At 44.6% G+C, this 26,707-nt stretch overlaps 1 protein-coding gene across 1 annotated transcript in view; it reads right to left on the bottom strand.

Moving 5' to 3' along the window:
- dock3 (dedicator of cytokinesis 3) overlaps window positions 1-26,707 on the bottom strand; it is a 1,369,418-nt gene that overhangs the window by 239,202 nt on the left and 1,103,509 nt on the right. Inside the window, exon 18 of the mRNA XM_068052296.1 lies at window positions 24,815-24,986. Within this exon, the coding sequence (XP_067908397.1) occupies window positions 24,815-24,986 (172 nt within the window). The remainder of the gene's footprint in view (window positions 1-24,814; window positions 24,987-26,707) is intronic.

The raw sequence follows: 26,707 nt of genomic DNA, 5'->3' as shown, positions 1-26,707 counted from the left end.
CAAAAAAAGAATACGTTGGCCGAATACTTGCTAATTCTTGAAGAAAAAAGAGAAGATATGAAAAAATGTTAGATGTCCGTTTTTGGTTTGGTGTCGCAATTACTTACAGATGACTGTCACGGGGATCTTCCTAGAACAGTTCTTGTTAGGCAACATTGAAGATCAGTTTGGGCTGGCTTTCCAGGAAAAATTGCAGCAATTGGGGTTTCAGGCAGTTTCTTACACTTCTCAGCTTTTCAAGAGATGGAAAACCTGCAGGTTTTTTCAAAGAGCTGGAACAAATGGCAAGTTTTCTCCAACTGCTTTTCAACCCATTGTCCATATCCCAACTCACTGTCCAAAGCAAAACCAAAAACAATGACACAAGAGTCAAGCCTCCTGACCCCTATAAATCTTGACCTGTCACTTCTTTGTAAATGTCCTTCCCCATGTCAAAAAAACCCCCTGCTCAGTAATTATCTGAAGACAGGTGCCTTCCAGTAAGGGCTTGTTTTTAAGCACTCCTTGATTCTGCCAGTAACTGTTGTTTACAAGCTCAGTCCAAAAGACCTTCTGATGACTTCTTTTTAAAAACACACAAACTTCCAGCATCTATGGAACCTTTTTCAGTTTTAACACACAAATCCTCATAATTTAACAAAAATGGAAGCACTCGTAACAACAGAAGGAGGCCATTCAGCTCCTCCAACCTGTTCCAACATTCAGTGAGATCACAGTGGATCTGTGACCTAACTCTATATACCCGGTTTTGCCCCATAGTGGCATAGTGGCGTAGTGGTTAGCACCGCAGCCTCACAGCTCCAGGGACCCGGGTTCGATTCCGGGTACTGCCTGTGTGGAGTTTGCAAGTTCTCCCTGTGTCTGCGTGGGTTTTCTCCGGGTGCTCCGGTTTCCTCCCACAAGCCAAAAGACTTGCAGGATGGTAGGTAAATTGGCCATTATAAATTGTCACTAGTATAGGTAGGTGGTAGGGAAATATAGGGACAGGTGGGGATGTTTGGTAGGAATATGGGATTAGTGTAGGATTAGTGTGGATGGGTGGTTGATGGTCGGCACAGACTTGGTGGGCTGAAGGGCCTGTTTCAGTGCTGTATCTCTAATCTAATCTAAATCCCTTAATACCTATGATGAGGAAAAATCTATCAATCTCAGTTTTATATTTAACAGTTGATCGATCAGCAATTATCTTTTGCAGAAAAGAGTCCCTAACTTCTACCACCCTTTGCATGTAGAAATGTTTTCTAATTTCACTACTGAAAGTTCTGGCTCTAATATCTAGACTATGCACTCTAGTCTAGACTATCCAACCAGTGGAAACAGTTTCACCCAATCTACCCTATCTGTTCTCCATGATATCTTGAAAACGTCAATTAAATCACCCTTTAACCTTCTAAATTCCAGGGAATACACTATTAGTTTGTGTGATCTCTCCTCGTAATTTAACTCTTGGAGTCCAGGTATCATTCTGGTAAATCTACACTGCACTTCCTCCATGGCCAATATATCCTTCCTAAGGTGTGATACCCAGAACTGCTCACAGGCGTGGTCTAACCAGGATTTTGTATAGCTGAAGCATGACTTCTACCCCCTTTTATTCTCGTCCTCTAGCTATAAAGTCTAGCATCCTAATAGCCTTTTTATTTACTTTCTGTACCTGTTCATGACATTTTAACGATCTGTGTACCTAGACCCCCCCTAGGTCTGTTTGGGTCTCCACTATTTCCAGCTTTTTACCATTTAGAGATAATGCTGTTTCATCCTTTCTAGGTCCAAAGTGGATGACCTCTCATATTCCTACATTGAAATCCATTTGCCAAAGTTTTGCCCATTTTCTTAATCTATCGATATCTCTTTGTACTTTCATACTTCCACCTGCACTGTTTACAATGCCGCCCATCTTTCTGACATCAGCAAATCTGGATATGTGGCTTTCTATCCCATCATCTAAGTCATTAATAAATATTGTAATAATTCTGTGCATGAAACTATAATGGTTGCACTGCAAAATAACAAAGGTTATTGCTGCCTATCCCAAAATTGGACAAGGAAAGTTGGGTGGGAGGAGATCTATAATTTCACAAATTGCTCTGCCTATGTGCAAAAGGGATCTTTTTGAGGAGCAGTGTTTTTTTTACTAAATACAGCAACTGTAAACATGACTTTTATCTTTTCTAATCAGTTATTAAAGACTCAGTTATTAAGGGCAACTACCCTGGAACTGAACTCTCCACTTCAAACCTGAATGGGCACACAGCCTCCAAATAACTGGGCTCGATTGCCCCCCACAGATGCAGGCTAGGAGGCTGGGGGCCCATAGAATTGTGTTGGGAGGAGGGGAGTGGAGGGCCCGTCGCCTTCCAGTCGCACCGCAGATAACTCGGGTGGGATAGGCCAACAACTGCCTTCCTGCGCAGACAGCAAATGAAGCCCTTAAGAGGCCTATTATCAGCCACGTAAGGGCCTCTTTCCGCTGCCGCTAGAATTAAGCTTCTGCCACGTGGGGAGGTTGCCCAGTAAAATGAGGCAATCTCCCTGTGGGCTTGAGGGGAGGCCCTTCTCCATGGGCAATCTGTGGCCCACATTGGGTCCCTGGCTGAAAACAACCTACCTCCCTGAACCCCCCTCCTCCTGTATTCAATGCCCACCCTCCCCCCCCCCCCCCCCCCCACCCCCACTCACCCGCCTGTCACTAGGGCCTGTTGGACTGGCCCTGACGACTCCACCTCACTTACCTTGGGTCCGGCTCTCCAGTGCTGGGCCTAGGTCCAAGGCCTGGTGCGGTGTTGGCAGTGCACACTGCGCCCAGTGGCACTGCTGATATGACTGGGCTGCAGGCCCTCTGATTTGCTGGCAGCTCTTGGAGACAGGATTCCTGCCTTTAAAGGGTCTGGAATCCCAGCGCCGTGCTGTTAATTGCCCAAGTGCCATTAAATAGAGCCGGGGGAGCTCCAAATGGCTGAGGCGGGTTTCCCACTGTCTTTTCGGCCTGGCACCAGGAGCCCTACTGGTTCCACTAAATCCAGCCCATGTGTGCACTACAGACAAACACATTTTAATCCATATCTGCATTTCAGAGTTTCTTCACTATCGAAAGGTCCTCACAGAAATCTGTTATTTTTGGTAATATAATGACTGACCGAAAGTTCTCTTACCTTCTTAACTAGCTCCTTTAATTAATAAAAACAGAAGTACCCAAATGTAATAATGCTGAGTTGGCACAGCTTCGAGTCTTATTATTTAGCATGAATGAATAATTTTTTACAATAGATGACACTTCATTTTTGCAGTTTACTGTGCAGCTCATTGTAGGTATGGGTATTATGTTCTCACTGATGTAAGGAATGCTAGTACAATATTCACTCTAAATTTTCTCTGTACTCGGCGGGCTACAAATTCCTCTGAGTACTACTTTCTGTCCATGGGCAGCTTACATTTTAAGAGTCACTGAAATGTCACAAAGTTGAGAATGACCCCTTTATTTCAATGCATAGTACATTTTGGGTTGCTGTGCGGCCATGCATGCTTGCAGCTTAGAGAGAACATTGCTCTACTCCCACTCGTCCCATTCTCCTTCTTGAAGCTTCTCTTCCACCTTTCCTCTAACAGGTCACTTCACTCTTTTACTCTCCACTTTCCAATCTACCCCTCTTTTCAGTGGCCCATTCTTGCTCTCCCCTCATTGGCCCCATTCTAATCCTCCTCACATCTGTCCCATTCTACCTCTCGTCATGCATCCCACACCTGCATGGTGTGGTGCCTCCCTGGTGCCAAGATAAAGGACGTCACGGAGAGCATGCACAATATCCTGCAGGGGGGAGTAAGCCAAAAGTTGTGGTACACATCGGTACTGATGACATACAGCAGGTATTGAGGTCCAACAGTCAGAATTTCAGGACCTAGGCGAGAAAGCTAAAGAGTAGGACCTTGAAGGTAGTAATGTCTGGATTACTCCCAGTGCCGCATGCGAGCGAGAAGAACAAGAAGATAGGAAGAAACATGCATGGCTTGAGGCATGGTGCAGGAGGCAGGGCTTCAGATTCCTGGGGCATTGGGACCAGTTCTGGGGCAGAAGGCACCTATTCAAAAAGGACATGTTACACTTCAAAAGGACTGGGACCAATATCTTCACAGGGAGGTTCACCAGCGTGTTTGGGGAGGGTTTAAATTAAATTAGCAGGGGGATGGGCACCAGCATAAACAAGTGGAAAAGAGGAATAAGGTGTACAAAATGAGAGTTTAGTTTAGTTTAGTTTAGAGATACAGCACTGAAACAGGCCCTTCGGCCCACCGAGTCTGTGCCGACCATCAACCACCCATTTTATAATAATCCTACACTAATTCCATATTCCTACCACATCCCCACCTGTCCCTATATTTCCCTATCACCTACCTATACTAGGGGCAATTTATAATGGCCAATTTACCTATCAACCTGCAAGTCTTTGGCATGTGGGAGGAAACCGGAGCACCTGGAGGAAACCCACACAGACACAGGGAGAACTTGCAAACTCCACACAGGCAGTACCCAGAATTGAACCCGGGTCGCTGGAGCTGTGAGGCTGCGGTGCTAACCACTGCGCCACTGTGCTGCCCAAAGAGCTAAGAAGGAGGTGAGGCCATGGAGGTATTGGTAAACTCAAAGAAAAATGCAGACCAGCATGGACTCCCCTTACTAAAGGTTCTTCCTGCCCCCAAGGGGGAAATTGAGCAAAATCTCCTTACAATCTGTGCAGTGCAGCCTGGGTCAGCTGCCCTCTTGGCATAGCATTTTCATGGTCCCAGCATCTCAGGAACCATCATTCATGTTCTACACACCATCTGAGTATATCTGGCTTAAACGTAAGCTGGCTTGGTGGTAGCACTCTTGCCTCTGCGTTCAAGAGCCACTCCAGAGACTTGAGTACAAAATCTAGGCTGACACCCTTGGTGCAGTACTGAGGGAGTGCTGCATTGTTGGACGGGTCATCTTTTGGAGGAGACGTCAAAGGCCCCGTCTGGCCTCTCAGGTGGATGGATGTGAAAGATCCCTGGTGTCCTGGCCAATATTTATCCCTCAACCAACTTTTGCTAAAAAACAGATTATCTGGTCATATATCACATTGCTGTTTGTGGGAGCTTGCTGTGTGCAAATTGGCTGCCATGTTGCCTACATGACAACAGTGGCTATAAAGCATTTTGGGACATCCTGCGGTAGTGAAAGGCTTCATATAAATTCATCTTATTTTCCTCTGCTACTGTTTTGAAGCCCGCTGATGTCCTGCACTGAGGACCTTGGTCTTCACGTTGACTTCTCAATTTTAAAACCTGACCTAATCCTCAGAGCCCTCAATGTCATTCAAAACAAGACATTCATCCAACTATTTTTAAAGACGTTCACACGGTTGTAACTGCTTAGCTGGGAGTCTATAGCACGTAGCCACAATTCTGTGTGTAGAAATAATTTTCATTTCTAGTCTTGCTTGAGGCTTTTTAATTTTGTCCTCAGTTCCTGCACTCACAGTCCAATTGGAAACAGTCTGCTTCAAAGTATATTATCCACTCCTCTGATCATTTTAAAACCTGCAACCCCTCAATTTTCTTATCTCCAATTAAAATAGTTCACCTCTGAGCTTCTTCCTCACTTTGAGCCCGAAGGCATCCTTGTCATTCTTCTTTGAACAATGACTCACTGTCTTTCTGAAATGAGATGCCCAAAACTGCCCACAAAAGCTTGTATTTAGAATAGTGTTTTAACATAGGAAAACATCCCAAAGCCGTGGAATCAGATAATTGGGAGAGGTGACTAAAAGTAGAGTGTTGGATAGTATTTGAGAAGGAAGTAGTACAATATTAGATAGGAGCAGACTAAGAAGGGCTGCGAGGAATACAAAGCCAGGTTTATAATGCATGTATGTAAATGCACAAAGTGCGGCGAATAAGGTTGGTGAGCTATAAGCACAAATATCCGTGGGGGAATATGATGTAGTGGTAATAACAGAAAAGTGGCTTAAGAATGGTGAGGGCTGGGCACTTAATATTCAAGGATACAAAATGTTCAAAAAAGATAGGGAAGGAAAAAAGGGAGGTGAGGTGGCAGTATAGATTAGGGAAGACATTGTAGCATTGAGAAGAGTGGATGTCCTTGAGGGGGCAAGGACAGAATCAATAATGAGCGAGAGATAGAGGAGCAAATCTGCAGGGAAATCACAGAGATGTGCAAGAACTGTAGAGTGGTGAAATTGGGGGACTTTAATTACCCAAATATTGATTGGGATAATGTTAGAGTAAAGGGAAAGGTGGGGGAGAAATTTCTGAAATGTGTTCAGGAGAACTTCCTTGACCAGGATGTTCTTGGTCCAATTAGGAAGGAGGCATTGCTGGATCTGGTGCTGGGGCATGAGGTGGACCAAGTGCCTGTGGGGGAAAACTTGGGTAAGAGTGATCATTATAAGGTTTAGACTAGTAATGGAGAAGAGTAAGGAACAATCTAAAATAGAACATCTAAACTGGAAGAGGGCTAACTTCAATCAGATGAGAAGGGATCTAGCCAGGGTAAAATGGAACCAAAAACTGACAGGAAAAACTGTAATGGATCAATGGGTGATCTTTACAGAGGAGATGCTTCAGGTATAGGCTAGGTACATTCCAACACAGGTGAAAGGTAGGGGAACCAAAGCCAGGGTACCTTGTCAGGTGAATTCTTCAAGTGAGAACAAGGTCAAATATAATAAGTTGAGAGGGGAAGTGAAGAGGAAAATAAGACTGGCAAAGAGAGAATATGAGAATAAAATGGCAGTTAACATAAAAGGGAACCTAAAAATCTTCCACCGGGATGCATATAGTAAGTAGGTAATAAGAGGCAGGTTGGGGCCTATTAGGGACAAAGAGGGTGCTTTATGCTTAGAGGTGCAAGGCAAGGTTAGAATACTTAATGAGTACTTTGTATTGGTGTTTTATGAAGGAAGAGGATGCTGACAAAATATCAGTATAAGTGGAGATGGTACAGGTAATGGATAGGGTGAAAATGGATAGGCAGGATATACTGAAAAGGCTGGCTATGCTTAGAGGGGATAAGTTGCCTAGTCTGGATGGCTTGCATCCAAGGTTGCTAAAGGAAGTGGGGATGGAGATAGTGGAAGGGCTTGCCATAATCTTCCAATATTCTCTAGATACAGGGGAGGTGCCTGAGGATTGGAGAGTGGCAAATGTGACACCCTTATTTATGAAAAGGTGTAAAGACTGTCCTAGGAACTACAGGCCAGTCAGTTTAACATCACTGGTGGGTAAAATCAGGAAAAAAAAATCAACAGGAGAAGTTTGAGTTAATTAAAGGAAGCCAGCACGGATTTGTGAAAGGCAGATCATGCTTGACAAACCTAATTGAATTTTTTGATGAAGTAACAGAGAAGATTAATGAAGGGAATGCAATGGATGTTGTCTATTTGTATTTTAAGAAAGCATTTGATAAAGTATCACATAAAAAGCTGGTTAACAATATTGAGTCTCATGGATTCGGATGGTCAGTGTCAGCTTGGATAAAAAAAATTGGCTTCAGGACAGAAAACAGCGAGTCATGGTAAATGGTTGTTTTTCAGACTGGAGGATGGTAGACAGTGGTGTTGCCCAAGGGTCAGTGCTGTGACCACAGCTTTTTTTGATAAATGACTTGGATATTGGAATGGAGAGCAATAGTTCAAAATTTGCCAATGATACCCAACTTGGAGTGGCAAACAGTGAGGATGATACAAATCAACTGTGACAGGACATAGATAGACTAGCAGAATGGGTAGACAAGTTGCAAATGGAACTTAATACAGAGAAGTGTGAGCTGGTGGATTTTGGCAGAAAGGATAGGGAGCGGCAATATAGACTTAATGACACAGTTCTAAGGAGTGTGCAGGAACAGAGGGACCTAGGGTGCATGTGCATAGATTTTTTTGAAGATGGAAGGACATATTGAGAGAGTAGTTAGCAAAGCATATGGGATCTTGGGCTTCATAAATAGAGGTATTGAGTATGAAAGCAGGGAAGTTATGCTGAACCTTTATAAAGCTCTGGTTAGGCCACAACTAAAGTGCTGCATCCAGTTCTGGTCACCACACTTTAGGAAGGTTGTGAGGGTGCTTGAGAGGATGCAGAGGAGGTCTACCAAAATGGTTTCAGGGATGAGGGATTTTAGCTAAAAAGTTAGGTTGGAGAAGTTGGGGTTGTTCTCCTTGGAGCAAAATCATGAAGGGTCTGGACAGAGTAGATCGGGAAAAACTGTTCCCATTGGTGGAAGGATCGAGAACAAGAGGGTACAGGTTTAAGGTAATTAGCAAAAGAAGCAATAGCGACATGAGAAAAAGCTTTTTGATGCTGTGAGTGGTTAGGATCTGGAATACAGTGCCTGAGATTGCGGTGGAGGCAGGTTTTACGAGACATTAAAGAGGGATTTGGATTGTTATCTGAAACCCTCAACCAGAGTGCTAACAACATTTACGGGAACCTGCAGAGACAAAGAGAGACCTGCTGGGGGCACAGAAACTGTGAGGGTGATGCCTCACCTAGTTGAAGTGCCACAGGAGAGTGCAGCCAAGTCTGCACAAATACCTACAGGCAGGAGTGTTCCAGAGAACAAAGGGGAGAGTAACAAAGAATCCTCCCCCACAGTCAGAGGAAAGGGGAAACAGCCATCCCCTGAAGTCAAAGGTCTTTGCATGACTCTGAGAGTTCAGGATAAATCCGCCCACTATTAACTCTCCTGAGAAAAAAAGGGATAATTAAAGCAGCCCTGGGACCCAGAAAATACAATTTTAATAAGCTTTAAGATTGGTGAATGAATGGAAATGAATGAGAGAAACGCATGGTTTTTATTTCTGTCTCTTGTATTTCTCTCCAACCCTGTAATAAAATGCGTCGTTTTTCTTCCAATCGCATTTCATTCCCCTGGATGTGGAGGTGTCAGGCAAGCCCCCACCTGCCAAGAATGAGGAAAATTAATTTCGCCACATGAACATTGATTTTAAACTGCTGATAGTGAAGGAAGAACTTGCTTTAAAAAACAATTGGAGACTTTGGCTAGAGAGAGACAGTAGCATATCAACAGACAAGTACTTCAAAGGACAAAGGAGCTATTCCCTGCTCCAATATAATCCACAATGGACTTTTGATGACCAGACATTGAAGCACTCCAGGTTAACTACTAAGATGGCCGAATACACAAACAGACGTGGTCGGGTCAGTTTGGTGACATTACTGACTGACTATGGGAGTATTTTGCATTTGAGCTTCCAACAGGAAATTTGAAATGAGAAAGCACTTTTCTCCTGGAATGAGAAGACCTCTCTCCTGTCTGCTCTCATCTCGCTCTCACCCCAAGAGAGAAAAGCCTCCGACAGTGAACAAGTTTTAAGAAGAATACTAGGTCCCAATGAAAAGTAAGAGCTGTCTACAATCAAGGGCTCCATGGCAAGCTGGTAATACAGAAACAGTAACAAGAAACCCCCTTTTAGAGACTGCCTCAAACATCTCCATTTTGTTTTTCTTCTCTTTTCTGTCCCTATTTGCATGTGTGTATCACATGTGCATACTAGTGTGGGCGCATTGTATATCCATGGGCGTTAACTGTGTTAGAGTTTAAGTTTAAGGTTTAATAAATTTCAGTTTTCTTCTTTAAACCTAAAGAAAACCTGGTGTGCTCATTTCTTCGCCTTATAATTGGGAAGTGGTGAACGAGGATTCACCAAAGGGGAGCTCAAAGCACAGCATGTTTAAAAAGCAAACCCTGTTACAATAAGACGAGGTGAAGATAGTAAAAGACCCCTAGACACCTTTTGTGGTCGTAACAAAAGATTCCCCCTCTCATGCACCTGCTGCTCCTCCAATCACAGATTCCCTCTCTCATGCACCTGCTGCTCCTCCAATCACAGATTCCCTCTCTCCCGCACCCGCTGCTCCTCCAATCACAACTGCACTTTTCCTGCTCTCTCTCCAGGCTCTCATGCTTTTGTCTGATGATTGAGGCTACATTTCGAGATGTGAGGCTAGAAGATCTTCAATGAAAGAGCTTTCAGGAGAGTTAGTGATGGTATTTCTACTACTTATCAGATCTCTCTAAACTTACGTCTGCGATGATTTAACTGTAAGCATCCAGTGTATCTCCGCACACACTTGCTGACAGTATAACATGAAGTTGCTCTTGTTTTGAACAAAATCCAGTTCAAAACTTTGGGCAGACTTGCTATGCAGCAAGTTATAATACCAATACATTACACAGTTGATCAACAGAATATGGGTTTTGATTGGCCTGCCAACCTTCCAGGACCATCCTGGAGTCTCCAGAAATTAAATATTTATCTCTGGGACATTGCTGCAAGCAACTCAGGTGAGAATTTCATAGGAACATCAAAATAATTGTGTATTCTATGGAGATGTTTGTTTATTAGTTGTATGAATTTTGGAGATGGGGAAAATACTGTTTGGGAGAGTGGTTGGAGATGGGAGGTCATGTGATGAAACCTAACAAGCTATCAAGGAGAGGTTGTATAGAGGCTTCTCTACCATGACGTATGGAATATCCACAGCCATCTACCTAGGATTACTGTTCCATACCTTAAGAAGCAACTATAGAGTATAGGAGAAGGGGCCCTAACTCAATGCTCTCAATTAGTAAATGCAGTCTGGTATCCTCAAAGAGAAGGGAATGTAACCAAGGGGAAATAAACCATGTAAAAAGTGCAGCTAATAGGTATTTATCCACTCGGTATGACTCAGTGAGTAAATCTGACGACCCAATGTGGCAGTAAGTCAAACAGGCCAGAAGGCCGAGATTGCAACATGAGTCTGCGCTGAGTTAGCTGATCTCAACCAGTCAGCAGTTAGTTTGCCTCATCGCTCTGGGTTAGGAAGGGGGGGGGGGGGTGGTGGATGGCAGGGGTGGGGGATGGGAGTGAAATCATGTCTTTCTGAAAGCAGTTCAGTGATTCCCAATGCATGTGTGGGCAATGCTCAAGGGTAGGACAGAGCTTAACTGGGATTGAACAGCTTATCTTAGTTTGGCTCACAGAAAAGAATGACAAAGTACCAGAAGGCTGTCAGTGCTCAAGGAATCATACCCCAGAGCCTTTGGCAGAGGATAAAAAGTAGAAATTCAGCAAAAGGATGTGCTGATTTGTTGAAAGATATGTCACAGATACAGTGACAGGATATCTTAGCACAACACATTCCTGTGAGAAAGAATTTAATCTTCAGTTGAGAAAGACGGCTTATCTCCTGTGCAGCAAAAGAATGACACTATTCAGCTTAAATCTTTCCAAGGGCTCAGCTGTGTGACACACCCTCTTACTTTTATCTGCTTTCTGACAATATTTGCACCCAGCTCATGCCTCTGCTCAAACAGTTTTGCAGATTTACTATAATCCATTTTGTACATAATAATCCATTTTCCACAATCCTTCACAAACTGGGGGAGAATCACGCCAAAATAAAACTCCACTGCTTATGGGAAAATTGCTTCTGTGGCCCCAGTATTAACGCGGAAGCACATTAGGACCAGAGGTGGGCAGGAGGGGTCACGGCTCGATATCATGTGGGAAACCAGGAAGGAATTTCAGTGTGTTTGTCCGTGGCATTTTAATGCAGCCACCTCATTATCATTTGACTTCCGGGTTTGGTGCCAATTGTGCAGCTGTGGCTGTGATGGGAACTTGCTTTATGTGATCTCAACTCCAGTATTAAAGGGCCAATCCAAAGATTGGGCGGCACAGTGGAGCAGTGGTTAGCACCGAAGCCTCACAGCTCCAGCGACCTGGGTTCGATTCTGGGTACTGCCTGTGCGGAGTTTGCAAGTTCCCCCTGTGACCGCGTGGGTTTCCGCCAGGTGCTCCGGTTTCCTCCCACAGCCAAAGACTTGCAGGTTGATAGGTAAATTGGCCATTGTAAATTGCCCATTGTAAATTGCCCTTAGTGTGGGTAGGTGGTAGGGGAATTGAGGGGATGTGGTAGGAATATGGGATTAATGTAGGATTAGCATAAATGGGTGGTTGATGGTCTGCACAGACTTGGTGGGCCTGTTTCAGTGTTATATCTCTAAATAAAAAAAAAATCTGGAGGAGTTGAGAGTTTGAACAAAGAGAGGCAGAAGTTTAATGATTGAATTCAGGATGCTCAATGGCTGTACCTTGAGTTAACAATGCATGTACTGCTGGGGTCAGTGTGGAGCCACAGACAGAGATATTGTTCCCCAGCAATGAGAGGAAAAAACTGCTTCTGCCACAAAGAAGGTGTGGCTGGAGGTGGGCGAGGAGATTCGCATCAGGAACATTATATCACGTTCTTGGATTTAGTGCAGGAAGTGTTTTAATGATCCAACGAGATAAGGAAAGGTGAGTATAGTTAAACATTCACCTACATCATGCTGTGCCTCATCCCAACTCCTCACTCTGCCTGGTCAAGTCTACTCTATCACATCATCCATCATTCTCTTTCTATGAACTTCCCCTGACCCCCAGCTATTCATCCACCTTTGCCACTCACCCTCATCCTTATGCAATTTCATATCTCTGCCTGGTAGTCACCCTCACCATATGCACTGCATCCACTGGGTGAACATGTGCCATTGCAGTCATTCATAGGTCTATTCTCTCACCTGTTGCAGAACAGAATATAAAACACAAGAGATGGGAGACAACCAGTGGTGGCCCTCCACAGATCTCACAGCTAACAACTGCAGAGGAAGAATTGCTGGAGATCAGTGTTTTAGATTTCTGGCCATTAGAGATGGAGAGATGGGAAGCTTCCAGCTATCTGGTGACACAATTAAATATCAGCGAGGCCCATGTCATAGAACACTCAGTCACATTGACTTGATTTCAACAGCGAGTGAAATTTGATCACCTTCATAATGGTTTTGATGAAATATTATTACTTTCTCAGTACTAATTCATACCTTTTTTTCCCATCAGGGCCTTCAAATGTGAAGCCGGAGTTCATGGACCTCACGGATGATGAAAGCTCAGAGGAGCTAATTCTTTTTGAGGCTGCACCATCAGATGACTCATGCTTACCATGCACCAGCTCAGGTACTTTCACTTAGGTGGGTTCAGTTAGATATACAGTTGGGTTTACAGTTGGGTGACTCACAACTTCCAGTGTGCAGGATGTTGAAAGTAGTGAGGTCAGGGATAAGGTTATAAGGACACAAGAGGGCACTGGCAAGCAAGAGCTTGGTTTAAAATGTGTCTACTTCAACGCCAGGAGCATCCGGAATAAGGTGGGTGAGCTTGCAGCATGGGTTGGTACCTGGGATCTCGATGTTGTGGCCATTTCAGAGACATGGGTAGAGCAGGGACAGGAATGGATGTTGCGGGTTCCGGGATTTAGATGTTTCACTAAGAACAGAGAAGATGGTAAAAGGGGGGGGTGTGGCATTGTTAATCAAGGAAAGTATTACAGCGGCAGAAAGGACGTTTGAGGACTCGTTTATTGAGGTAGTCTGGGCCGAGGTTAGAAACAGGAGAGGAGAGGTCACCCAGTTGGGAGTTTTCTATAGACCTCCAAATAGTTCCAGAGATGTAGAGGAAAGGATAGCAAAGATGATTCTTGACAGGAGCGAGAGTAACAGGGTAGTGGTTATGGGGGACTTTAACTTTCCAAATATTGACTGGAAATACTATAGTTCGAGTACTTTAGATGGGTCTGTTTTTGTCCAGTGTGTGCAGGAGGGTTTTCTGACACAGTATGTAGACAGGCCAACCAGGGGCGATGCCACATTGGATTTGGTACTGGGTAATGAACCCGGCCAGGTGTTAGATTTAGAAGTTGGTGAGCACTTTGGTGACAGTGATCACAATTCGGTTAGGTTTACCTTAGCGATGGGCAGGGACAGGCATATACAGCAGGGCAAGAATTATAGCTGGGGGAAAGGAAATTATGATGCGATTAGGCAAGATTTAGGATGCGTAGGATGGGGAAGGAAACTGCAGGGGATGGGCACAATCGAAATGTGGAGCTTATTCAAGGAGCAGCTACTGCGTGTCCTTGATAAGTATGTACCTGTCAGGCAGGGAGGAAGTTGTCGAGCGAGGGAGCCGTGGTTTACTAAAGAAGTTGAAGAGCTTGTCAAGAGGAAGAAGAAGGCTTATGTTAGGATGAGACGTGAAGGCTCAGTTAGGGCGCTTGAGAGTTACAAGCTAGCCAGGAAGGATCTAAAGGGAGAGATAAGAAGAGCAAGGAGAGGACACGAGAAGTCATTGGCAGATAGGATCAAAGAAAACCCTAAGGCTTTCTATAGGTATATCAGGAATAAAAGAATGACTAGAGATAGGTTAGGGCCAATCAAGAATAGTAGTGGGAAGTTGTGTGTGGAATCGGAGGAGATAGGGGAAGTGTTAAATGAATATTTTTCGTCAGTATTTACAGTGGAGAAAGAAAATGTTGTCGAGGAGAATACTGAGATACAGACTACTAGGCTAGATGGGATTGAGGTTCACAAGGAGGAGGTGTTAGCAATTTTGGAAAGTGTGAAAATAGATAAGTCCCCTGGGCCAGATGGGATTTATCCTAGGATTCTCTGGGAAGCCAGGGAGGAGATTGCAGAGCCTTTGTCCTTGATTTTTATGTCGTCATTGTCGACAGGAGTAGTGCCGGAAGACTGGAGGATAGCAAATGTTGTCCCCTTGTTCAAGAAGGGGAGTAGAGACAGCCCTGGTAATTATAGACCTGTGAGCCTTACTTCGGTTGTGGGTAAAATGTTGGAAAAGGTTATAAGAGATAGGATTTATAATCATCTTGAAAAGAATAAGTTCATTTGCGATAGTCAGCATGGTTTTGTGAAAGGTAGGTCGTGCCTCACAAACCTTATTGAGTTTTTTGAGAAGGTGACCAAACAGGTGGATGAGGGTAAAGCCGTGGATGTGGTCTATATGGATTTCAGTAAGGTGTTTGATAAGGTTCCCCACGGTAGGCTATTGCAGAAAATACGGAAGTATGGGGTTGAAGGTGATTTAGAGCTTTGGATCAGAAATTGGCTAGCTGAAAGAAGACAGAGGGTGGTGGTTGATGGCAAATGTTCATCCTGGAGTTTAGTTACTAGTGGTGTACCACAAGGTTCTGTTTTGGGGCCACTGCTGTTTGTCATTTTTATAAATGACCTGGATGAGGGTGTAGAAGGGTGGGTTAGTAAATTTGCAGATGACACGAAGGTCGGTGGAGTTGTGGATAGTGTCGAAGGGTGTTGTAGGGTACAGAGGGACATAGATAGGCTGCAGAGCTGGGCTGAGAGATGGCAAATGGAGTTTAATGCGGAGAAGTGTGAGGTGATTCACTTTGGAAGGAGTAACAGCAATGCAGAGTACTGGGCTAATGGGAAGATTCTTGGTAGTGTAGATGAGCAGAGAGATCTTGGTGTCCAGGTACATAAATCCCTGAAAGTTGCTACCCAGGTTAATAGGGCCGTTAAGAAGGCATATGGTGTGTTAGCTTTTATTAGTAGGGGGATCGAGTTTCGGAGCCACGAGGTCATGATGCAGCTGTACAAAACTCTGGTGAGGCCGCACCTTGAGTATTGCGTGCAGTTCTGGTCACCGCATTATAGGAAGGATGTGGAAGCTTTGGAAAGGGTGCAGAGGAGATTTACTAGGATGTTGCCTGGTATGGAGGGAAGGTCTTACGAGGAAAGGCTGAGGGACTTGAGGTTGTTTTCGTTAGAGAGAAGGAGGAGGAGAGGTGACTTAATAGAGACATACAAGATAATCAGAGGGTTAGATAGGGTAGATAGTGAGAGCCTTTTTCCTCGGATGGTGATGGCAAACACGAGGGGACATAGCTTTAAGTTGAGGGGTGAAAGATATAGGACAGATGTCAGAGGTAGTTTCTTTACGCAGAGAGTAGTAGGGGCGTGGAACGCCCTGCCTGCAATAGTAGTAGACTCGTCAACTTTAAGGGCATTTAAGTGGTCATTGGATAGACATATGGATGAAAATGGAATAGTGTAGGTCAGATGGTTTCACAGGTCGGCGCAACATCGAGGGCTGAAGGGCCTGTACTGCGCTGTAATGTTCTATGTTCTATGTTCTAACTTCATAAGTGAACAACAGCAGAAAGTGGTGATAGGGACAGCTGTGGAGCGTCCACTTCGGAGGGTGTGGTAAACTGCAGCTGACCCATGGGAGGGATGATGGCACAAAGGGACATGGGAAGTGGGATCGCCACTCAAAGTGCTTCCACTTCTTACGCCTCAGTCAGTACCCAACATCTGCTTTATGTCCTGATGGTCAAGTCTGCCCCTGCACAGAAGCAGGTAGAGCAGTCTTCGGTGGGGTCCTCACAGGCTTCAAAGTCCAGAGGTCATCGGTCAAAAACATCTCAGCAGCCAGAAGAAGCAATAGGAATAGGAGGAGGAAAGCTTCGTAGTTTCACAAGGGTATGAACATGGGTATATAAGAAAACGTTATCTTGTGAAGTTTCTGTTGTTCAGCTCAATCACATACGTTTTATTCTGTTATATCATTTTTCTGCCCTGCCCGTTCTTGGTTGCTGGGTGGCAAATTGCCTTTCAACTTACTTGATGATGAATGAGAAGGCATTAATTGATGGGGACTAAAATGGGAATGTGTACGGGGTGGTTGGTTGTTTGCAGGACTGCTTTGTATCAGTGACATTGAGGGGTGGGCGGAGGGGTAATAGGAACAGGAGTAGGCCATTTAGCCCTGGTACCTGTTCCGTCATTCAATGAGATCATGGCTGATCTGTGAACTAACTCCATACCTTTGTACCAGATCCCTTAATACCTTTGGTTGACAAAAATCTATCAATCTCGGATTTAAAATTAACAAGTGATCAAACATTAATTGCCATTTGCTGAGGAGAGTTCCAAACTTCTACTGTCCTTTGTGTGAGAAGTGTTTCTTAATTTCACTTCTGAAAGGTCTGACTCTAAATTTTAGACTATGCCTCCTAGTCCTGGACTCCCCAACCAGCGGAAATAGTTTCTATCCACCCTATCTAATCCCTTGATATAGAGTCATAGAGTTATACAGCACAGAAACAGGCCCTTCGGCCCATCGTGTCCGTGCCGGCCATCAAGCAACAAACTATTCTGATCCCATTTTCCAGCACTTGACCCATAGCCTTGTATGCTATGGTGTTTCAAGTGCTCATCTAAATACTTCTTAAATGCTGTGAGGGTTCCTGCCTCTACCACCTCTTCAGGCAGTGTGTTCCAGATTCCAACCACCCTCTGGGTGAAATATTTTTTCCTCAAATCCCCTCTAAACCTCCTGCCCCTTACCTTAAATCTATGCCCCTAGTTATTGAACCCACCGCTAAGGGAAAAAGTTTCTTCCTATCGAACCTATCAATGCCCCTCGTAATTTTGTATACCTCAATCAGATCCCTTCTCTGCTCTCAGGAAAACAACCCTAGCCTTTTCAGTCTCTCTTCATAGCTGAAATGCTCCAGCCCAGGCAACATCCTGGTGAATCTCCTCTGCATCCTCTCCAGTGCAATTACATCCTTCCTATAATGTGGTACCCAGAACTGTACACAGTACTCCAGCTGTGGCCTAACTATCGTTTTATACAGCTCCATCATGACCTCCCTGCTCTTATATTCTATGCCTCGGCTAATAAAGGCAAGTATCCCATATGCCTTCCTAACCAACTTATCTACCTGTGCTGCTGCCTTCAGTGATCTATGCACAAGTACATCAAGGTCCCTCCGACCCTCTGTACTTCCTAGGGTCCGACCATCCATTGTATATTCCCTTGTCTTGTTAGTCCTCCCAAAATGCATCATTCACACTTCTCAGGATTAAATTCCATTTGCCACTGCTCCGCCCATTTTACCAGCCCATCTATATCGTCCTTTAATCTAAGGCTTTCCTCCCCACTATTTACGACACCACCAATTTTTCGTGTCGTCTGTGAACTTACTGATCATACCTCCTTTGTATTCATGTCTAAATCATTAATGTACACTACAAACAGCAAGGGTCCCAGCACCGATCCCTGCGGTACACCACTGCTCACAGGTTTCCACTCACAAAAATAATCCTCGACCATCACCCTCTGCCTACTGCCACTAAGCCAATTTTGGATCCAATTTGCCAAATTGCCCTGGATCCCGTGGGCTCTTATCTTCTCAACCAATCTCCTATGCAGGACCTTATCAAAAGCCTTACTGAAGTCTATATGGACTACATCAACTGCTTTACCCTCATCTACACAGCTAGTCACTGCCTTGAAAAATTCAATCAAGTTAGTTAGACACGATCTCCCCCTGACAAAGCCATGCTATCCCTGATTAATCCCTGCCTCTCCAAGTGGAGATCAATCCTGTCTCTCAGAATTTTTTCCAATAGTTTCCCTACCACTGATGTTAGAGTCACTGGCCTGTAATTACCTGGTTTATCCCTGCTAACCTTCTTAAATAATGGTACCATATTCTCTGTCCTCCAATCCTCTGGTACCTCTCCCGTGGCCAGAGAGGATTTGAAAATTTGTGTCAGAGCCCCTGCTATCTCCTCCCTTGCCTCACATAACAGCCTGAGATACATCTCATCTGGGCCTGGGGATTTATCCACTTTTAAGCCCGCTAAAACAGCTCATACTTCCTCCCTTTCAATACTAATACGTTCAAGTATATCACAATCCCCCTCCCTGAGCTCTATACCTACATCGTCCTTCTCCATAGTGAACACTGATGAAAAGTAATCATTTAAAACTTCCCCTATGTCCTCCGGCTCCACACACAGATAGCTTCTTTGGACCCTAATGGGCCCTACTTTTTCCCTGGTTATCCTCTTGCCCTTAATATACTTATAAAACGCCTTGGGATTTTCCTTTATCTTGCCCGCCACTGTTTTTTCATGTCTCCTCTTCACTCTCCTAATTACTTTTTTAAGTACCCCCTTACACTTTCTATACTCCTATAGTGCCTCCACTGTCTTCAGTGCTCTGAATTTGCCATAAGCCTCCTTTTTTTCCCTTATCCAATCCTCTATATCCCTTGACATCCAGGGTTCCTTGGACTTGTTGGTCCTACTCTTCACCTTAATGGGAACATGTTGGCTCTAAACTCTCACTATTTCCTCTTTGAATGACTCCCACTGGTCTGATGTAGACTTTCCTACAAGTAGCTGCTCCCAGTCCACTTTGGCCAGATCCTGTTTTATGATACTGAAATCGGCCTTCCCCCAATTCAGTACCTTTATTTCTGATCCATCTTTGTCCTTTTCCATCACCACCTTAAATCTTACAGAGTTATGGTCACTATCCCCGAAATGCACCCCCACTGACACTTCTACCACTTGTTCGGCTTCATTCCCTAGGATTAGGTCCAGTACTGCCCTTTCTCTTGAAGGACTTTCTATGTGCTGGCTCAAAAAGCTCTCCTGGATGCATTTTAAGAATTCCTCCCTCTTTAAGCCTTTTGCACTAAGACTATCCCAGTTAATATTGGGGAAGTTGAAATCCCCTAGTATTATTACCCAATTATTTTTACACTGTGATTTGCCTACATATTTGCTTCTCTATTTCTCCCTGACTGTTTGGAGGCCTGTAGTACACTCCCAGCCAAGTGACTGCCCCCTTTTTGTTTTTAAGTTCTGCCCATATGGCCTCATTTGAGGAACCTTCTAAGATATCATCCCTCCTTACTACAGTAATTGACTCTTTGATCAACAGTACAATGCCACCACCTCTTTTACCCCCTCCCCTGTCACACCTGAAGATTCCATACCCTGGAATATTGAGCTGCCAGTCCTGCGCCTCCCTCAACCATGTCTCTGTGATAGCAATAATATCATATTCCCATGTGCTAATCAACGCCCTCAATTCATCTGCCTTACTAGTAAGACTCCTTGCATTAAAATAGATGCAACCCAGCCTTGCATTTTTCAGACTGACTCAGTTTCTCTTCGATATTTGACTGTGCCTAATGTACCTCCACTCTGTATTCCATCCCACTGCCAAATTAGTTTAAAAACCCCCGCAACAGCACTAGCAAACCTCCCTGCAAGGACGTTGGTCCCGTTCCAGTTCAGGCGCAACCTATCCAACTTGTGCAGGTCCCACCTTCGTCAGAATCAGACCCAGTGATCCAGGAAACTAAAGCCCTCCCTCCTGCACCATCTCCTCAGCCACGCATTCATCTGCTCTATCCTCCTATTCCTATACTCACTAGCACATGGCACCGGGTGTAATCCAGAGATTACATCCTTTGAGGTCCTGCTTTTTAATCTGCTACCTAGCTCCCTAAATTCTTGTTGCAGGACCTCATCCCTCTTTCTACCTATGTCGTTGGTACCAACGTGTACCACGACCTCTGACTGTTCACTCTCCCCCTTCAGAATGTCCTGCAGCCGCTCCGTGACATCTTTGACCCTGGCACCCAGGGAGGCAACATACCATCCTGGAGTCACGTTTGCAGCCACAGAAACACCTATCTGTACCTCTTACGATAGAATCCCCTAACATTATAGCTCTCCCACTCCTTTTCCTTCCTTCCTGTGCAGCTAAGCCGCCCGTGGTGCCACAGACTTGGATCTTGCTGCATTCCCCTGAGAAGCTATCTCCCCCTACAGTATCCAAAGCAGAAAATCTGTTAGATAGGGAGATGAACCCAGGGGACACCTGCACTATCTGCCTAGTTCTTCTACTCTGCCTGGCAGTCACCCATTCCCTTTCTATCTGAGCAGTCTTTACCTGCGGTGCGACCACCTCCCTGTATGTGCTATCCACGATGATAGCCTCACGGATGCTCCACAGTGTCTCCGGCTGCCGCTCCAGATCCGAAACGCAGATTTCGAGTAGCTGCAGCTGGAGACGCTTCCTGCACACGTGTTCGCCCAGGACACTGGCAGTGTCCCTGACTTCCCACATTGCACAGAAGGAGCACTCCACGTTGCCGAGCTGCCCTGCTATGACTTGCCCTTGATTTATCCCCTTAAATTACCCAAAAATTAGATTATTTACACTAGGGACCTTTATTCCCTCAAAGAAAACTACCTCCTATATTAAAAAAGAACTGTAGACCTTTCCCTTTACTTTTAGTTACTTACCCAACAATTTAGAGTTATTCCCTAACAATAGTTACTCACTAACCAATCACCTTGCAGCTTTCCTGTGAATGTCACCTGTTGACTTTTTCTTTTTTCTCAAAAACTCCAGTGCGTCTGGACTCCACTCAGCTCCCGGAAGGTAAGTGACTGGCTGCATCCTCGGGCTCAATTTATTCTCTTCTCTTGCTTGCCGTTTTCCCCACAGGTCTGCTCCTCTCCTCTCCGCTCCTGGAAGGTAAGTACCTTGAAAACTTCCGTCATATCACCCTTTAACCTTCTAAATTCCAGTGAATACAACCCTAGCTTGTGCAATCTTTCCTTATAATTCAAACCTTGGAGTCCAGGTATCATTCTGGTGAATCTATGCTGCACTCCCTTTAAGGTATATTACCTTTGAAGCTGTGGTGCCCAGAACTGCTCACAGTACTCCAGGTGTGGTCTAACCAGGGCTTAGTGTAGCTGAAGCTTGACTTCTACTCCCTTGTATTCCAATCCTTTAGAGATAAAGGCTAGCATTTTGTTAGCGTATTTGATTATTTTCTGTAATGATCTATGTTCCTGGACCCCCAAGTCTCTTTGGACCACCACTGTTTCTAGCTTTTGACTATTTTCAATTGAACTTTCCTTTTTACGTCCAAAGTGGATGACCTCACATTTATCTACATTGAAATCTATTTGCCCCAGTTTTGTCCATTCACTAAATCCGTTATCACTTTGTAATTTTATGCTTTCATCCACACTACTTATAATGCCACCTATCTTTGTGTCTTTGGCAAATTTGAATATGTGGCTTTCTATCCCATCATCTAAGTCGTTAATAAATATGGTGAATAGCTGAGGTCCCAATTCAGATCACTGCAGGATGCCATTAATCACATCCTGCCAATTAGAGTACCTGCCCATTATCCCTACTCTCTGTCTCCTACCATTCAGCTAATTTCCTAATCAGATCAATAATTTGCCTTTAATTCCATGAGCTTCAACTTTACCTAATAGCCTCTGACGAGGGACTTTATCAAATGCCTTTTGGAAATCCATATAAATGACATCCATAGGCATTTCCCTATCCAGTACTTTAGTCACCTCTTCAAAAAGTTCAATCATGTTTGTAAGGCATGACCTACCTTAAAAAGGTCATGCTGGCTTTCTCTGATTATCTGAAAATTTTCAAGGTCAGTCGAGAAGAGTGGCTGTTGCATGTGCTTCTGACATCGGTCCACTGCTGCAATCTAAGTGAACCTTGCATTAATAAGGGTATCCCTGGCAATGTGAGCACCTGGTGCTGTCTTGCCCTCATCACCTTCCTCCTCCTTCTCCTCCTTGGAATCGTCCACAATGGATCTGCACCTTGTTCCTCCTGTAGGTTCAAATCTCGCTGTTGTGCAATGTTATTCAGAACGCAGCACACCATGGCCATTCTGGACACCCTGGCTGGTGCATCCTGAAAGGCGCCACCAGATCTGTCCAGGAACCTGAAATGTATCTTTAGCATACTGATGCCTTGTTCAATCACTCTTCTGGTGGTCATATGGCATTCATTGCAGTGTGTTTTGGCTTTATTGGTCAGCTTTCTGACAGGTGTCATCAGCCAAGTTTGAAGTGGGTATTCCTTGTCTCCTTGCAGCCACCTCTTATGTATGCTTTCAGGTCCAAAGACATCATGGAGCATGGACTGGCACAGAATGAAAGCATCATGGCTGCTCCCTGGGAAACTGCACACACCTGCAGGAGTATCATTTTGTGGTTGCACCCCAGCTGCACATTGATGGAGTGGAAGCCCAAGTTCACAAATACTCCTGGTTGATCTGCATTGCGACATGTGTGCAGTCAATGACACCCTGCTCCAGTGGGAAGCCAGCCAGAGCTGCAAACCCAAGTGCCCACTCATTCTGATTGGCATAATCACAGGGGAAGTTCACATAATTGCTGGCCCTGGCAAACAACCTATGAGTCACCTCTTGTGCATTTGTGGGCTGCTGACTAGGTGATTCCGGATATGTCTCTGGTAGACCCCTGGAAGGTTTTACAGTCAAAAAAATTGACGGGACTGGTGTCTTTGACAGCTACTGGTAATGTGTGACCACCAGGTCCAGCAGGGAACAGATCTTCTTCTGGAAAGCTGCAGATGTGTGCCATCACCTGACGTGACAACCTGTGCCTCCTGAGACACTGCTGTTCCGACATGTCAAAGAAGCTCAGCCTCTGCTTGTACACTTATGTCGTGGGTAGTGCCTCATGTGAGCTGCAACCCTCTGCTACTCTCCTCTCAAAAGCAGGCTGCTGCTGTTATGCTGGTCATATTGCTCCTAGTCCAAGGTCCAATCTAAGGCAGTCAAGGCATCAGCCATCCGAATATGATTCAGAAACCTTCCAAAATGCAGCAAGTAAACTCTCAGCAAAAGTACTGTGGACAAACCCTTTCCCATTAACAGGCAAGAAAGTAGCTTTCAGTACTGAATATTTCCTTGAGTTTTAATCAACCCCTCAACTGCAGTTGTGTTCTCGCCTTGCTTTCACTGGCGAGTTTTAGAAAGCCCAATAAACGTGTGGATGTGACAGTAAATTTAAAAGTGTATTGAAATATTGCTCCAATTGAGTGATTAGCATATGTTAATAGGCAGCTCACCTTTCCCAAGTGGGTTGTGTGCAAGCAGCCTAATGTGCTAGAGTTAAACATGGAAGTTGGCAGGTTGGAACCAACTTCCTGACATCCTCATATTTTTCTCAGTTTTAACATCCCACCCCACCTATACAGGCACTCCTCCCAGGTCAAAATTTCTGCCTTTCTGTCTAAAAGATGCTGCTATCTTTTTGTATAGAATGTACCCAGCAATACACAATTGCTTACTGTTCAGCCCCAGTCTGAGAAGGATCGTCAAATGATGAGATTTTAACATGTTACATTTATAGGACATGACGGTTCCATTCTCCAGATCAAGAAATACTCACATGTCTACCAACACCATGACAGTACACCAAGATGGAGGCAGCCCAGTCTAACACCTTGGGGAAACTATGCCCATTTTACCAAATCAGGATCAGCACTCTCCACTGATCTCAAACCAATGTTCGAGCAACATTTTTTCAAATGGGTTTTTGATTTTATTACATATAATGCACATAGTGCAGCACCTGTGGAAGAGCCTGTCACTCCAGAATTGGCCTTTATAGCCACTCCAGGCGCTGCTTCACAAACCACTGACCACCTCCAGGCGCGTATCCATTGTCTCTCGAGATAAGGAGGCCCAAAAGAAAGAATGCACATAGAGGAAATTTTCACCTTTTGCCCATAAAAATGCCCCATTAATTGAGGTTAAAACTCTGGTTAAACTACATTTAAGTTCACTACATTTCAGATCTCATAACTACCCATTCCAGACAGGAGAATGATGATCAAAACCAATGGCACTCCTAGCCAAAGATCCTGTGCTTCTCTGCCCAGCACACAACCCCCAGTACACTGTTAACCAACACCACAGACCTGAAACATTCAATATATCGTCAATAGGCATAGGTAGACTCACTGGCCCTGAAATGCCATGTGATACTTGTGTACGGTCGTTTAATAGGTTGACTTGAAATTGCACTCTCTGGTACTCCAGTCAAGGGGTAAACTCATTAAAGCCGCCACTAAGATAGCAGAAAAAAAATCTGTGGCCATGTTAAGCCTTCATGCACTAGTGTCCAATGGGGGCTAGCTTTGGTAGTGTACCTGTAAGTGCTGTGTAAGAAAGAAGCAGTAGCAATATCAGGATGGAAAACTCAGGAAGGCAGCACAAAATAGTTCAATATTACCATTCTGGGTCAGTTTAGTGGATGAGAGTAGAGTCGAGATCCAAAAGAACTCCTTGGTACTTCTCTGGAATATGAGACTGGATGGGATGTTGGGGCAGCCGTTGAAGTCCTCTTTACAGCAGGGGAGACCCAGGTACAGCCCATGGTTACTGAAAGTGCTATTTTCATCACACTGTAAAATAAAATTCCCAGGTTAATTCAATGCTTTCTACCATTTATCTACATCATACATCTTGGTCCCCTACTACCCTTCACCACTGTTGCTTCCTCCTTTAGCCGAAAGAGCACTAGCTGACCCACTCAACGGCTTCTGGTGTGTACCCCTTAGTTGATGGAATGGCAGAGAACAAGCAGCAAAGGAGAAGAGCTGCAGTAATTAGCTTTAAGAAAGAACCCTATCATATTGATTAACTCATTGATCTCCTTTGGGATCTGATGTTTAACTGCTAAAGTGGAGTGCAACCTGGCTTATCCTTTTAAAGTCACAGCTCAACAAAAAGCAGTCAAAAAGGCTGATGGATTGCTGGCCTTTATCACAAGGGGCTGGAATACAAAGGGGAGGAAGTGATGCTTCAGTTGTACAGAGTTCCAGTGTTAGACACCATTTGGAATATTGTATTCAATTCAGGGCACCACCTCAGGGAGAATACATTTGTCTTAGAGGGCCGTATAGCACAGATTCACCAGACTGATAGTGGGGCATAAGGGGTTTAAATTATGAGGACAGGTTCCCTTATAGGCCCTTTAGTTTAGAAGATTGAGGAGTGATCTGATTGAGGTGTTTAAAATTTTAAAAGGATTCAACAGACTACATATAGAGAAAATATTTCTTCGAATGGGGAATCAAGAACAAGGATTAGTGTGAAGCCATTGAGGAGAGAAATCAGGGAGCACTTTTTCACACAAAGGTTAGTGAAAATCTGTAAATATATCTCCCCCAAAAGGCTGTAGATATTAGGTCAATTGTAGCTTTCAAGACTAAGATTGACAGATTTTTGTTAGGTAAGTATATTAAGGGATATGGAGCAAAGGCGAGTAAACAGAGTTGAGGTACGTCTGAACCATGATCTGAACAGCTAAGCCGGCTTGGGGACTGAATGGCCTATTCCTGTTGCAATGTTTTGTTTTACTCCTTCAATTAGATTCTAATTGTTGCTAATGAGGGAAGTTTCCCTAAATTGTCTGCCCTTTGTAATTCTCTGACTGCTCTCATTTTTTTCAAAAAAAAAATTCTCTGAATTGTTCTTTGTGATTGTTATGTGAATGTGACAGTTGAGCCAATTGGGTGTAAGGTTGATGATACATAGGGCTAAAAATTAATCCATGTTTTTTTGGGTGCAGGGTTGTAATTTGCAATCTGCCCATGTCTGTTGAGCTGGAGGTAGGCAGCATGCAAATTTGGTGCCGCCTCATTTGCCTGACTGTAGCATTGGTACGAGCAGGGCCCACATTTCTGGCTGCCTGACCGCTCAGCTGGGGGCTGAGCAGCGTGTGCCAAGAGCATATGGTGTAGCCAGCCTTCTCTTCTTAAATGCGGTCTATCCCTTTTAAAGGGAGGTTGCACTGAATTACAGGAGGCTGCTGCTGAATATTATTGCTGCAATTGTAAACAAGGAAAATGGAAAACCAGGGCAGAGAGAGGGCTCCAGGATCACGGATGTGGTGCTGGAGGCCTTAGTGGTGGAAATGGACAGGAAGAGAGACTCCATGGTTCCACAGGGAGGGTGGTGGGGGAGAGGGGGGTTGGTGTTGGCAGGAGGCCCTCAAGGGCCACCCTCAGAAGGAATCGGGAGCAGGTGACCAGGCAGGTCAATTCCTGGCATCTGGCCCCAAGGACAGAAGCATTGAAAAAATGTTTTGTGTCTATCTTCACAGTAGAAGTCACAAGTTCCA

Source organism: Heterodontus francisci, chromosome 19, assembly GCF_036365525.1.
Source record: "Heterodontus francisci isolate sHetFra1 chromosome 19, sHetFra1.hap1, whole genome shotgun sequence".
Classification (NCBI taxonomy): Eukaryota; Metazoa; Chordata; class Chondrichthyes; order Heterodontiformes; family Heterodontidae; genus Heterodontus; species Heterodontus francisci.
The sequence above is the reverse complement of the archived record's forward strand: the minus strand, read 5'-3'. Positions and strand labels throughout refer to the sequence as shown.